The sequence below is a fragment of the Daphnia pulex genome, chromosome 10, assembly GCF_021134715.1.
Source record: "Daphnia pulex isolate KAP4 chromosome 10, ASM2113471v1".
NCBI lineage: Eukaryota > Metazoa > Arthropoda > Branchiopoda > Diplostraca > Daphniidae > Daphnia > Daphnia pulex.
In genome coordinates, this window is record NC_060026.1 from 5,878,720 (window position 1) to 5,893,531 (window position 14,812).

A 14,812-nucleotide genomic window follows, 5' to 3' on the forward strand; every position below is an offset into this window, starting at 1 on the left:
TCGGCTATCTCGAATGAAGCCAGTTTCCGGACAAGAGGCGGAGCTTAGTGCAAAAGTAAAAATTCTTAACAGCCAATTGCAGGGCTGGTCGGCTATTGTCAGTGCCCTCTATGAACCAAAATACATATCTTTTGTAAAATAATTCGTCTGTAAAATAGTATATATATTTAACTTTTTTGAGTGCAGACATCAACCGGTTGTCGCAGTGGTTGGAGTAATGAGCTACGACTCCAGAGGGCTAAGGTTCGATTCCTATGTTCGTCACTTATTTTTTTCATATTTTTTTTCTATTAATTTTAAAATAATTAAAGCTGGAAAAATAATACTTAATTACTGTTATTGACTCATTTTTTACGATTTTATAGCTTTATAAGTACATAAGCAAAGTGCAATCGGACTTAGAAAATTTTCAAACCGTTTATAGCTCATAGTTCACCCAATTGTCCACCAGGCAGCGCTGATCAGGTGCGACCACTGGCTTCGCGCCGAGATAGCCGATTCCAACCATAAGTTCCCCCACCATACTAATACACCATGGTTCGTGTCTAAACATTTTTTGACGCTGAAAAAAAAAACTGACAACTTCGGACGTTACTACGTTAGCCAACTCTATGCTTTCTCCATTTCTCCACATTTCTACAATTTATCTAGCTTAACTGTAGAGATTTCCTATATGTATATTCGTTGTTGCCATTAAATAAAATTACGGTTACCGTTTACAAGAAATTTCCCTCTCTATGAAAGCTAGCTGAATTTTGCGGAATATCGAAAAGCAAAAATTAGAAATTGTTTTTCCGCTTGGCGTCTCGTCGTTCGATACAAATTTTCAGCAGACGAGATTTATCACCAAAAGTGCAGAATAAGCCACTGCCACAGGCCCAAAGTGCCACACCATTGGAAAACGTGAATCTGGACTTGTAGCCTAGTTAATTAAGAACCCGGTAGTCCGGCACATGAAAAGTCTGTAAAGAGGGCAATGTGTTCAACTGTATTGATAAGCCAGTACAAAGAAATTTAACTGACACATCTAGACTTGCATTGATACTGTGTGCATACGTGTAAACGCTTTAAATTCAAACAAATTTCATCTTCGAGATGACTTCCTCGTTTAACAAACGTGAAAAAGCATTCGAAACCTCAGATATTGCATGCTGCCCCGTTTGTTTTAAGGATGTTGAAATATTCTCCATAGGAATATGTGATCATCCGATATGCCACGAGTGTTCCACTCGCATGCGAGTGTTATGCAAAGAAGATGCCTGTCCCATTTGTCGCCAAGAGTTGACCAAGGTATGGCTTTTATTCAGTGTTAATAGTTCAAAATCACACAACTGAAATGAATTTTTGTTTCAGGTTTACTTCGTGAAGAAGGCCAAACCATATCAACTTCTTGCATCAAACTTGTATCCTATGGATAAAATAACTAAAATCCATTTTGAGAGTGCTTCTCTACAAGATGTTTTTGAAAAGTTACTTGTTCATATTTGCTACTCTTGCCCATTGAAGCCTACATTTCAAAACTTACAAATCCTTAAAGATCATTTGAGGAAAGAACATGAATTATTTTTTTGTGATCTTTGTGTTGAGAATCTAAAGGTATTTAGCTTATTTTTTATGCATATAATAGTAGTTAATTTGTTCTATTTTCTTTAAAGATATTTAGCCAAGAAAGAAGAGCCTATACACGCCAAGAGTTAGCTTTACACCGGAGGAAAGGGGACCCTGACAACACTTCTCACAGAGGCCACCCTCTTTGTAATTTTTGTGATCAGAGATATGTTGATGCTGATGAGTTATTCCGTCATTTGAGAAGAGATCACTATTTCTGCCACTTCTGCGATGCTGATGGGTTAAATCATTACTATTGGTAAACATGGATTTAAAGTTAGATTCATAATGTTTAAAAAGCATTAAGTCGTTGAACAAGCTGATTAAAGACTTTTTTTTTTAGCAATTATGAAGATTTGCGCAAACATTTCCATGATGCACATTTTCTATGTGAGGAAGGGGAATGCAAGGATGAGAAATTCACCTGTGTTTTTCGCACTGAAATAGATATCCGCGCTCATAAAGCTCAGGTAACCACAAATAGTGAACTTAACATTATATTTAATTAATTTTCACCACAACCTGTTCTTTTAGACACATAGTCAAAGTTTGGGGAAAGCAGCGATCAAGCAAGCAAGAACTTTGGAATTAGAATTCACATTAGCACCACGTTCAGGTGAAAACAAAGGGCGCAATGGACGTCGCGTTGGACCGAGGGCTTCCGATAAACAAGATTCAAATAATGTTGCTGAACAGCAAACGTCTCGACCAGTTGCTGTTTCTTCTGTGGTCAGTGCAGATATCGGAAATCCTGAAGAATTCCCAAGTTTGTCTACTGGATCTGGGTCAGTTATGAAGAGTAGAACCAATGGCTCAGACTCTTTGGCACAGAAATTAGCTAAAAGCAATCGATTTACCGTGAAGAACACCGTAGGAGCTCATGATGAGTTTCCCTCCCTTGTTGCTGAAGGATTAGCAATTGATCATCAAGATATTTCAATGCCCGGTGATAAAAAATCAACCGGCGCCAAGCGTTCGGTCCGTCTTCGCCTTGGTGGTCAAAATGAGGATTTCTTAACTGGTAATCTAACATCAAGTTTGTTTTCCTGACATTAAATTTGTGAGATTTTTGTTTCTTCTTCTTCTACTTCTAGAAGGGATCCCGATCGCAAGAGTTTCTCGAGTTAGTACTTCTCAGAATATTCATGTCCAACCTAGTCGCGATTTACGTCTGGAAAATTTTCCTTCTCTCTCTTTAACTTCTCCTCAGTTACCTGAGCAGCAACCCTTGAAACCTGGGTGGATAAAAAAAAATCCTCCAAAGCCTGTCAACGTTTCATCTGTTAAAAGTGTTTCTCATAGTAGAAATCCTCCGTCTACTGTTGAAGAGTATCCTTTATTAGTCCCATCTTCTTTGCATGATCCTGGTGACGCAAATGTATGGATCACTTCAAAGGACAAGGTAAATAACGGAGTAACAGTTCCATGCACTGTGCCAATCACTGAATCCTCGTCGAAGCATCCTAAAGAACGATGTAAAAAAAAAAAGAATCCGCCAATAGCGACTAACAAAAACCAAGTAGCAGCACTGGTGTTTTCGGGTGAAACTAAGAAAAAAGTCTCTCAAATTGAAGTTGGTGAACTTAATCGTCATCCCATTGAAGTTCCCAGAGCATCTCGAACCGGAAGAACAAAATTCGACATGTCTGATGGTCTTATGGAAACCAATACTTGCATTGCCAGCAAAGTAAACATCATTGCTCCCCTAATCAATTCAAAGACGATAGAAAATAATGGAGCGAGACCGAAAATCAAAGATAAACCAATTAATTTAAATTCGTCTGAATTCCCTGCTCTTGGTAACTCTTCGCCCGTGACTTCATTCTTCGACAGCAGTCATGATGGTTCGCCATTGACACGCGTTGAAAAAGTGGTTCCAACGAAAATAGCTTTATCCAGAAGTAGTGTGCAAAATGTTCCATTAACTCTTAACAATAACTCGAGCCGCGCATTCTTACAGCCTCCTGATTTTAGCGCTCGTAATCAACAACTCATTGCGACAGTTATGGATTTGTTATGTAATCAGCGGAAGAAGATAGAAAAATTTCGCACCATATCAACTCAGTTTAGAAGCGGAAGTCTGGACGCTAAAGAATACTATACGGTAAAATAATTTCGAGTTCTTTTTACTGTTATTTCGGTTTACCTATTTTGGAATGTTCTTATTGTGAGTCAATTTATAGAATTGCCTGGAGGTGATGGGAGAAGATTGCTTTTCGGCCTTGTTTCCAGAATTGATTTGCCTTCTCCCCGACATTTCAAAACAGCAACAACTTCTACGAGTTCATCGGTCTGAAATCAGAGTCAAAGGTGGCATAGTGTCAACAGAGCCGTACGTTATATGTGCTACGTGTGGTCAAGTTTTGTCACCTTCTGATTTGAAGCATCACTTGGCGAATCACAGCCTAGAGACGCACTTTCCTTCACTGGGTACAGCTCAAGATGATATTACTTGGAACAAACGGTGAAATATAATAATTAAATTTGCTTGTTATTCTTCTCTATTTGGACATGACAAATGTGCATCCAGAGAAGATATGTTGAGGGCAGGGTGGTGAGTTATTAAGTTAGGACAGTTAAAATGGAGTAAAAAAACAACTCTAAAACTTTTGAACTTATAATTTTTGAATTCTTTGCGCTATTTCAGAGGTGGTTGTACTCTTTTTATATGTGGCTTAAATATATAAAGAAATTGTACTTTCAATGCTGCGAAATGTATTTTCTTATTCTTACTATTTATGAAATATTTGCATAGAGAAATGAGTTTTTTTATTTGTCGGTGTTTGTTTTCCTTTGGTCCTCGGATATATTCATTTAAATGGAGTTGAATCGCTGCGGGGTTGGAATTTTTAAAAAAAGTAACGCTATTTTAATGAGGGATTATGGAAATGTCGCTTTTTGATTTTACTAGGAAACTACCTTAAAACTTATACAAAACTTGTAAAACATTTCATTTCATAAAATCGCATGGAGCAATATGCCAATATACAGTTATATAAATAAACTTATTAACTTAATTATAAATACTAGGCTTGAATAATGGAAGCAGAAAATTCCAAATATAGAGCAAGAATCATCCGCAGTAGTAATCGCGGTCATGCTTTTTATATATGTATATATATATATCGTCGTTAGACGCGCTAGACCGCCATCATTACAAAGCATCTGGCCTGAATCCTGTGAAACTGAACCGAGAGTTCTATTTTCGTCACCTATGACAACATTCGCCTAATTCGATGAGCTAGTTTAATTTGCGTTAACTTTAATTGTTGACTTAACAGTACGAAATATTGAAAGTAATAAATTTCTTTGGTATTCAAAATGTACGCCATTATGGAAATAAATTCAGAATTCAATGTTTTTCAAACAAGTTAATACTGCTGTAACCTACTAATCTAGTTCTATTGCCTGTTCTGGGAAAAATCTTACCCTATCACAACTGTTTCGACTATAGTCAAATTAACTTGATTTTTGATAGAACCATTTATATTTGATCAAAGTAAACAAGCCAGAAAATAATATTTGCTTTTATGGGCAAATGGGAAAACATGGCTGGGCAATTCGGGGCAACTTCTTTTTGTAGAGAGAGACGACTGAGTTTGTTATTTCCACGACTACACTTTGAGTAAAGCGTAATCGTGCGGCTTTTTTATCAAGGCTCAAAGATTTCCTTGCCTGTGTTCTTCGGTGTTCTTCCTTTCTTAATATGAAATGACAAAAATCCACTCACTTATCCACATTGAGTCAGTAGCGTCGTGTGAAACTGGATAAGAGGTGTATTTTAGTGATCTTGGAATTTTTATCGAGCGTGCGTTACTGGCGAAAATTTGAATTACAAAGTAAGATGATTTTTTTTCGATCTCCTGCATTCCTTGTTCATTTATATATTACCCATTTTGTATAGTGCTAACCTTGTAAAGGTGCAAAGATGATAAACCAGTATGGGTACAATTCACTTATTGTGGGACTATGTATGGTGAACATCATCGCGTTACTGACTGAGGCACGGCCAGGAAAATGTCCTTTTACGGACATGGAAGAACAAAACCCAAAACTTTGTCAGCCAGATCGCCTTACCGTTTATCGCGTAACACTCAACACATTTTGGAACCCAAGAAATTTTCCTAAACATTATCCTCAATGGCGACCCCCTGCCCAATGGTCTAAACTTGTAGGTGGGTCTATATGTACACACAAATTTGTATTAACGATTCCTAAAATAGATTTATTCCGGAACATCTTATTTATTTGTTATAGGCTAGTGGATAAAATTTACTAACAAGTAAGCAGTAGGCTGCATGGTATTATTTTAAACTTGTTTCAGTTTTTACTAAATAGCTCTTTTAGATAAGAGTAGCACTAGCTGTAGTACGTTACTGTAATTACTTACCTCAGTATTGTTAAGAAGCAAACACTGACGTAGAAAGGAGGGGTACATTTAACACTGCAGGATTTTTTAAAATGACGAAATATTTAGTAGTTACATACTTTCAATTAGAAAATTTATTTTTTAATGGAGGCCCAACGCAAGAGAATAATTTTTTTTAACACATATATCGAAAAATGGATGTATTGAAATTAATTGACTTTATTTGCAATTGCGATTTCCGTACAACACGTATTAGTTGCTACTGTCACTGAGCAGCAGAGAGAACCATTTGTGAAAACCTTGAACTTACTTAACATTTTCAAAAATTTCAATCCGAAACGATCCGAAATTGTATTACCATTTCAACTGGACTAGTTATTAGTTATTTGTTATTATTATTTTGTATGAGAGGGGCATGTCTCTCGTCTAGTGTCTCAAACATGTAATTTTGCAGAATTTTTCACTCACGGCAAGGAATACTTTTATAAATTCACGAATAAAAATTATTCTGATAGCCGAGAGGGAGAGAAGGGTAAAGAGGGCTGCTTTGGCTCTCTCTCTCCGCTTTAACAATTGGGCTTCGAAGATAGGAGTAGCGTTAGCACTAAAGCACAAGTGATTTTGTTAAGTCATTAAATTTATTGTAAATTATTTTGATTGCTGAAATTCAAAAATGTATCATTACTCGCATTTTCTCTCCATCGGTAGTTGCCGCTACACCGAAATGAAGCACCGGAGACCGGCGATGAAGTAGTGGATTGCGGTTGAATTTAGCGTTTTTTTTTCCCATTTTTCAGTGGTGATCTTTTTTATTTCTAGACTGTCACGTGGTGCAATTTCGATAAACCGGCAACTACGCGTGAGAGGGAAACGACCAGGACATTCACACACAATATCGCGTGACATAAAAAAATCAAATTTGTAACGGTTTGGTGTCCAATCGATAATCGATTGGACACCAATGACCAAACCAATAGGGATCACAATTTCATCGAACTGGCAACTTCGGACGTTAGACTACTCCATAGCCGCTCTTTTTTTTTAAAGCTCTAGTGTGTCACTAGTAGTAGAAACATTTAGGCAGAAACTGGAATTTGAATTTCGTTCCTAAGCGAAGCGAAGCCACAACAATTTTTATTATTAAATTTTTATTATACAATTAAAAATTTTTATCAAAATTTGATGAGTTGTCTTTTTGATTGCCAGACATCTCGGCCAAAACCAACTCGGCCAAGGCAACTCGGCCAGAAGTTTTTTTATGTTTTTTTGTGGCCAAGTCGTCCAAAATTTTGACATGATTTTCTGGTCAACTCGGGTCAAAACTACGGTCAAAACTAAAATGTTAAAAAGAGGGCAACTCGGCCAAATACAGAAAAAATTATTTTTTATTATTAACTAAGCACGTGTGTTCATTGCTAGGTGTGTATGAAATACCATTTAAGATGATTACTCCTGAACATAAATTACGATAAATAAATTACACTTTCATCATTATAGGGCAGAGTAACGTAGAATGGGGAAACGTCGTTGGTTCCATCTTTCACTTGATTCTTTACAGATGGACTACCCCCCCCCCCCCCCCCCCCCCTGCTACTTCGAAGTTTAAGGTAGTCGTGAATTGAAGCCGACAAACGAACTTTGACAAGCACTGGGAAGCAGGAGGAAAAAGGCTAGTTCTTGCCGATTCGTCGGTCGGCTAAAAAATGCAACGCTTCCCCATTCTACATTTCCCTGTGTGTCGTGATGAAAGTAAGCTTCATTTAGTTACCGGTGATGATAGTCCACTGAGATCAGACTGTGATAACCATCCTTCCAATGTGCATGTAATGTAACAAAAACCAGTAGAGTAATTGACCCGAGGTTGTCCCTGCCGGGAATGGCCAAATCATAGAAGAGAGTCCCATTCGCGGGAATTTTCGGGACTTGAACTTGGCCGAATTGACTTCAATATTTTCAGAAGACTCGACCAAGCTCAGTTGCCAATTCGGCCAGAAAAAAAGAAAAAAGGGCCTGGCCGAGTTAGCTTGGCCGGGTTGGTTTTGGCCGAGATGTCTAGCTACACACCGTCTTTTTTGGTAGCTGCAGACCTGCAGTAGATCGTAATTCTTCCTTGAAGTAGAGTTAACAAACGAAGTGCAATATATTTATTATTTTATACATTAACTTATAGCATAATTATAGTTAGGTTATAGCGTATTTTATTTATTTGTTTAGAATATGTATTTTTTTTAATAACAGCCTTTGTAATACCCTACTGTTCTGCACTGGTTCTGCACCCATTTTTCGGGTAGATATTAATTAGCCTTATAAAAAACCTTACCTTACCTTAATGACAAAAAACGGAGGAATTACGTCAAATTCATGTCTTTTTTAAAAAGAGAATGAACGATGCTTGTTTTTCTCGGTTTTTTTGCATCTTCGACTCTTTCATACTCTAGTAATACTAAATAGTCACAGAAATATTTTTTCTAAGACTTTGATTCGTATTATAATCCATTTGTCTTGTGTCGGAAAACCACGCTACGATCAAATCCTTGTTGAGCTCAGTACCTAAAGATTCGTACCTATAAAACACGTACCCGAGTCCATAAATATCTACCCCACCAAGAAGGCGCGAAACTACTTATTCTATTGTTATGCTATTATACTATTGGTTTTCGCGCCTTTTGGGGGGTAGATATTTATGGACTCGGTTGTACCTATAAAACTAGAATTTACCAATATAACTTAAGTGACGTAAAATACCCAAAATCATTTCAATTTAAATTGGAACTTTACGGCAACTGATGTTTAGGTCTGAAAGTGAGAACAAAATATGATTTTTAGTTCTCTAATTTTTACAATTAGTTCTTTGTTCGTTTTTGGATATCGTAAGCGAAACCCATTCTACTAATTTTGGTGTGCTTCGGATTTGTGCAGTGGGGCATAGTGGCATAAGTTGTTGTAATTTATAACAACTCTAGCTACAACTGATATTTTACAAAAAGGGCGATCACACAACAAATCATACACGTTGTACCGACTTCATCAAAAGGCCACGGAAGGATTAAAGTTATTCGCGGAGAACGGTCGAAGTGATTATTTAGATACTCAATCCCAAGGAGAAGGTGGAATCTACGACGAGTTTAATGCACCCCCAATAACGTCTGGAGAAGGGAAAACAGAAGCAGATTTTTTTGTTGACGGCAATCATTCCAGGGTTTGTACACTTGATCAACATTATTTTTTTAAATAGAGTAGCTGTAGCTCAAATTTTAAAAAATCATTTTCTTTGCAATTTTGGTTTACAAAGGTGTCGCTGATTTCTAAGCTTGTTCCTTCTCCTGATTGGTTCATCGGCATTGATAGTTTAGATCTGTGCGTCAATAGTAAATGGTTGGATAGTATCAGCATTGAGGTAGAATCATGACTCTCTTGATGGAATTTATAATTCATTCATAAGTTAGGTTCAGTACCATACGTTGCGCTTTAAAATATATAGGTCGGCGTAGTGGATGCTGGAACAGATAATGGATTTTCCTTCACTTCTCCAAATTGGCCAACTGAACCACAAGAAATGATTCGTCATTTGACGACCAACTTTCCAAATCACCCTGCTTCAGCATTCTTCTATCCAGGAGTCCATAAACTTCCAACAATGGCTTCGTTTCACTTTGTGAAGGTACGTGTGATTATACATCTCATAATTGATTTATATTACAGTACCTACCGAAAGTATTTGGAAGCCCGAGAGGACCTTATGCAAAATCGCTTTTTTTGCAGTCCTCTCAGTAGGCCTACTACAGTTTTTAACCAAATTCTTTCAAATTTTGTATGTACAGTATCCTGCACGGAAACTGGGACAGCAGCCGCTAGGTGGTTCTTACGAGTATCCTGTGTAAAACCCCTAGCGGCTGTCCCAGTTTCCGTGCAGGATATTGTACATAGGAAAAGGTAGTGAGAACACCACTGATTTTTTTCAAATTTTTTATTTCATTTTCCGAAGTACTTTTGACCCGATCTAAAAGTCTTTGGAAAGCCGAGAGGACCTTATGCAAATTAGGCCACTTTGGCCTTTTTTTGCAGTTGAACTAGTTGGGCTAGGGAAACGCGACTTAAAAAAAAATAGACCTGCGTTAGCTTTATATCAGGTCTGATTTTTGATTTTTTTCATTTATATTATCTAAATTTCATTTGAATGTTAAAAAACGAAAAAGTAGAATTCCCCTTTTTTCCGCACCTATCCCTTTGTTTTTTTTTTTTGGCGCGAGAGAAAACTGGAAATGGAAATGGGAATTCTACTTTTTCGTTTTTAACTTAAAATTCAACTTAGATAATATAAATGAAAAAAATTGAAAATCAGACCTGATATAAGGCTAAGGCTAAGGCAGGTCTATTTTTTAAAAAAAGTCGCGTTTCTCTAGCCCTAGCCGTTCAACTGCAAAAAAGGCCAAAGTGGCCTAATTTGCATAAGGTCCTCTCGGCTTTCCAAAGACTTTTAGAACGGGTCAAAAGTACTTTGGAAAATAAAATCAAAAATCTGAAAAAAATCGGTGGTGTTCTTACTACCTTTTCCTATGAACATACCAAATTTGAAAGAATTTGGCTAAAAACTGTAGTACTGAGAGGACTGCAAAAACAGCGTTTTTGCATAAGGTCCTCTCGGGCTTCCAAAGACTTTCGGTAGGTACTGTATTTGCTTCGTTATTGAAGTAAAACGTAACTCTACCTTTGGCAATAGATTAAAGAATATGAACTGAGTAAAGTATTCCATCAAAACGACGACGCAATTCAGAACGAAATTAAGAAAATGGAGCAGGAGTCTTACGTTTTTGAAGAGGGAAACGCGCTTTTTCTTAAGAGGAATTCTTCTAATTCAAATGTCTATGTGATTTCCCATAGCCTGGATTCTGTTTCTCTTAACCTTTCGGTGGAGAATAACACTGAAAAATTTGAAAAAGAAGCTGCAAGTAAGAACAAAAGATATAAATGATCTAAAATTAATAAATTATGCAATACGCTTTCAAATATTTCAAAGATTTATCAGTGAATTCTGCAAATAACGTCGATAATGTCAGCGTTGTCGGTAGGGATATGCAAACCGAGTCCCCTCACGGCTTCACAAGCTTTCCTCTTCCCGTTGTCATTCAAAAGACGAATAAATCGAAAGTCAATAAACCAAGCAAAAGCGCCAAAGTTTTCACGAGAAACCGTACGCTGCGATTTAATCGATTTGTTTTGAAAATCACATTTAATTCTCTTTACACTTTCCAAAGGTCCTCCTCGAGACTGTGAAGTTGGAAATTGGTCAGATTGGTCACAATGCTCCAAAGCTTGTGATATAGGGGAATCCACGAGACATCGGAAGGTAGTTAATCACGCTAGGCGAGGAGGCCGTCCCTGTCCGTCTCTAGCAGAGAAAAAATGGTGTGGATCTGCACGTTCATGCAACAGAAGCTACTTTAATTGGTCATAAAGATACATTGAAATAGTATGTCGTACTTGTCAGTGAGCTCTCAAAATTCACACAAGTTTCAATAATGCTTATGTTAACTGTTACTAACTAATATTTTTAAAAAGGTACTAAAATATATAAATATAAATAATGAAACGGTAATATTTTTCTTAAAGTGGTAACATAGCAAGAACTTCTCATATTGGTTCACATTGTATCTCTTACCACATTATGAATAACGCGAGAGGATAATTCCATGCGGGAACGGCAACCTCTTTTCCACTCGAATTTTCTGAGTTGTTTACGTTGAACCTTTATACATATTATACGGTATACATACATACGACTACTCTAATTAAGGACGGTAGTTTTTCCGAGACCGGGTTTTTGAGAGTGGACGGTCGGCGGGTATGAGGGTCGGTCCCGCCCGAGCTCTGGTGAAAAGCCGGTGACTCTCAACTAAACCTCAAATTCTTCAAAAATTATGAAATAATTCACAGGTCATCGTGAAGGGCAATGGATAATAATGGTGCAATTTTCAAAAAATTTAACCTAATAGAACATTCGCAAATCCCGTGTGTGTGAAGCACGTAATCAGTAGGGAAACGGGGAAAATACCTAAATACATTCTCCAACTCTATTGACCTGCACCCTAGCGGCAAGCTCAAGCATCGCCTAGAGAGAGTTATAGGGGATTTCCGTCTTTGCTTTAACTGTTTGAAATTAATTACTTGTATTTTTTATTTTAAGATAGAAACGCAAGCTTATCAGCTTGCCGAATGGATAGTCGTAAGTCAGTTGAAAACTGTCTTAAATGACAAATTCAGGGCCTATTGTTAAGTCGTTTGCTAAATGACTTCATTGAGCGATCAGTCTTGAACATTAAAAACAATTTCTTTATAACGTTGTTTTTGCTTTAAAGGTTACACTACACAGCGGCAGTATTAACTTCAGTCGCACTTTTGGCTAAATACCTCCTTTGAGCCAAAAGCTATTTTACCCTGAAACCGGGATAGGGAAGCCAACACAGCCGTGAAGCGACCAGGAGTCTATAACTCTGCTTTGAGCAGTCAGTGTCATACGTGAAAAAGAAATTTTGGTTGGCAACGTTGCATCTGCTTTGTGAGTTTTGCGTTATAGCTGCTTGTATCGGCATATTCTTATTTCGTAAGTGATTTGCAGCTTCGGTCACGAGCCCCCTGTGTGGGCCGGCGCCCGAAATTGCTCCCGCGTTATTCATCTGCCTTGAGCCTACAGTGTTTGTGGTAAACCAATACAATCTAGCTTGGCAATGTTACCTATTCAGCGCGGGCTCCGCTCTTTAACCGCGAGGATCTCCAGAACTCCTCTCGCGGCCGCGGGAGTGCCCCTCCGAGGCACCCATTCTCGCTTCATCCGCTCCGCGGCCGCTTGCATCGGCAAAGTTAGTGGCAGTTATTTGTGTTTTTTGTTGATAGATTGGTCGTCGTGGCATCATTGTGTGTTGCTGCAAATTTTCTGTTTGACTTACAGCAATTTAATTTTTTGTTGCCCGTTACTGGCCGGTACCGTTTACGTTTTGTTACCGTGGCTGTTGGTCTCATTATCGTTTAATCTCCTGTTATTGTTTCTCGAGGCATTCTGACTATACCAACAGTCTAATTGTTTATGAAAACTTTGCAAAAGCGTGATGTTTTCACGCATTGCCTCCGGCGGTAAATTTGCAGTGTAGAGGATTTTCACACATTGCCTCCGGCGGTAAATTTGCATGACAGAGGATATTCACGCATTACCTCCGGTGGTAAACTTGTAGGATAGAAAATATTCACGCTTTACCTCCGGCAAAAATTGAACCATTTTCAAATTAAATTTATTGTTGTGCGTCAGGATCGTGTTTTTTTTCGTGAAAATTTGTGTCACGATATGTCGTCGATACCAAACTTTGACTACACATACCCATACACGCCGGGCGCCAATGTTCAAGATAGATGATGTTGATGGGGGGTGAACTTGAACCACCCATCTTTGCCACACGAATCTAAAGCCCTAGCCACTACACAGCCAACTACTTTGGTTAACCAACTTTTTTCAAGAGCGCAATCGCCTCCGGCGATATATTTGCAGGAAAGAGGGTTTTCACGCTTAGCTACGGGCGGTAAATTTGCAAAGTAAAGGTAACCAAAAACGAGGGAAGCCATAATGGGAAGTGGAATTTAGACCTAAGGTGAAAAAGTTGTAGTCGCAACCGCCAGATATCACTAGTCGTTAAGCAATTATTTTAGCAGTTTTTCATAAATTACAGAAGGACTAATTAAGTAAATAAAATTTTTTTGTTCTGGTCGCATCCCATATTTTTTGTCTAATTTTTAAGACCAAAAAGTCCGAAGTCTGTCGTAAAACGCCCGAGCTATGGAGCGTTACATACATATATACATACAAAGTGACATGGCATTTTTTTTTCTGCGAATGCGATTATAAGCTTCGCCCTTCGGGCTCGCAAAAAATATTTGTAATTTTACCCTATGCATCCTATTTAAAAACCCAATTCCAAGGGGTCCGGCAGTGCAGCATTTGAAAAGTTTTTGGAAAGTTCCTCACCTCAAAAGGCAAAAAGGGAAGTCCTTGGTTATCTTTGGAAAAAATTTGGAAATAAAGGCAGAAAAGGAAACGAAAAGGTAGAATAGTACGGGGGAGGAAAATATAAGGAAGAGAGGGAATTTCACTTTTATAGCCACTAGCTAATTAGTGCTAAGAGAGGCCGCGGATAGCTCCCTTAATCAAAACAATTTTAAGAAGAATCTAGCAAGCAAGTCAGCCGTGAAAAGTACCCTGGACAATCAGTCCTTCGCGTGATGACATCAAGTGGGGGGGGGAATTAAACTATTGAGATTTGAGAGCGTTGTGCAAAAAATATGTATGGTTGCAGAACCATTTAAATTTGAACTTTCCCCAGCAAAAAAGGAAAATGGGGAGTTTTGTTAAAAAAGGATAATTTCCCCTAGGCTTTTGCAACTTTTTTTTGCTTCCCAGTAGCTTGTGTGTGGAAATAACTTATCTTCACCATTTTTTCAGATAGTATCTTGTATGGAAGCATTTTTTTGGTATTGCGGATATATCTTAACTTAAATTTATTTTTTAAATTATTTGTTTCAGTATCTGTAACTTTAGGGTAAAAAAAAAGATAGGATTCACTGGTTAAGAATGCAAGAATGAAGTTTCATTCTACGACCATCTACGACTGACTTATTTTGAATAAACAAATTGTTTTATTGTTTAAGCCTCAGTATCTTAACTACAATTTATTTACAATCAATTTTTACACATTTTGGATGCATTTAACTGGTCATAGATTCAGTCAAGTGACGTTCAGCGTTCAGGCCAGTGACGTTCAGGCCAATGGCATGAAGTACAGTATCCTACAA

General features: G+C 37.8%; 2 protein-coding genes across 3 annotated transcripts; both read left to right on the forward strand.

Annotated features, from left to right (window-relative positions):
• Positions 1-443: 443 nt before the first annotated feature.
• LOC124206098 (E3 ubiquitin-protein ligase ZNF598-like) lies at positions 444-4,312 on the forward strand. Its single transcript, XM_046603743.1, has 7 exons — positions 444-1,290; positions 1,354-1,596; positions 1,656-1,867; positions 1,952-2,078; positions 2,143-2,629; positions 2,703-3,712; positions 3,792-4,312. The coding sequence occupies exons 1-7, from the start codon at positions 1,096-1,098 to the stop codon at positions 4,074-4,076; spliced, it is 2,559 nt and encodes an 852-aa protein (XP_046459699.1). The 5' UTR covers positions 444-1,095; the 3' UTR covers positions 4,077-4,312.
• A 985-nt stretch (positions 4,313-5,297) lies between these two features.
• LOC124206099 (spondin-1-like) lies at positions 5,298-11,567 on the forward strand. Of its 2 annotated transcripts, none has more exons than XM_046603744.1 (8): positions 5,298-5,447; positions 5,513-5,783; positions 8,965-9,176; positions 9,270-9,374; positions 9,459-9,638; positions 10,698-10,926; positions 10,995-11,168; positions 11,233-11,567. In XM_046603744.1, the coding sequence occupies exons 2-8, from the start codon at positions 5,537-5,539 to the stop codon at positions 11,430-11,432; spliced, it is 1,347 nt and encodes a 448-aa protein (XP_046459700.1). In that variant the 5' UTR covers positions 5,298-5,447; positions 5,513-5,536; the 3' UTR covers positions 11,433-11,567. The 2 variants fall into 2 exon arrangements, with proteins under 2 accessions (XP_046459700.1, XP_046459701.1); XM_046603745.1 differs by having other exon boundaries at positions 11,004-11,168.
• Positions 11,568-14,812: the final 3,245 nt, after the last annotated feature.

What these genes read in the sequence shown, in the direction of transcription:
- LOC124206098 (XM_046603743.1), top strand. Translation starts at nt 1,096, where the DNA reads ATGACTTCCTCGTTTAACAAACGTGAAAAAGCATTCGAAACCTCAGAT. An exon ending in TTTGTGTTGAGAATCTAAAG is followed by an intron (nt 1,597 to 1,655) that starts GTATTTAGCTTA and finishes TTTTCTTTAAAG; the next exon opens with ATATTTAGCCAAGAAAGAAG. An exon ending in TCCGCGCTCATAAAGCTCAG is followed by an intron (nt 2,079 to 2,142) that starts GTAACCACAAAT and finishes CTGTTCTTTTAG; the next exon opens with ACACATAGTCAAAGTTTGGG.
- LOC124206099 (XM_046603744.1), top strand. Translation starts at nt 5,537, where the DNA reads ATGATAAACCAGTATGGGTACAATTCACTTATTGTGGGACTATGTATG. An exon ending in TGGATAGTATCAGCATTGAG is followed by an intron (nt 9,375 to 9,458) that starts GTAGAATCATGA and finishes TAAAATATATAG; the next exon opens with GTCGGCGTAGTGGATGCTGG. An exon ending in ATTTGAAAAAGAAGCTGCAA is followed by an intron (nt 10,927 to 10,994) that starts GTAAGAACAAAA and finishes AATATTTCAAAG; the next exon opens with ATTTATCAGTGAATTCTGCA.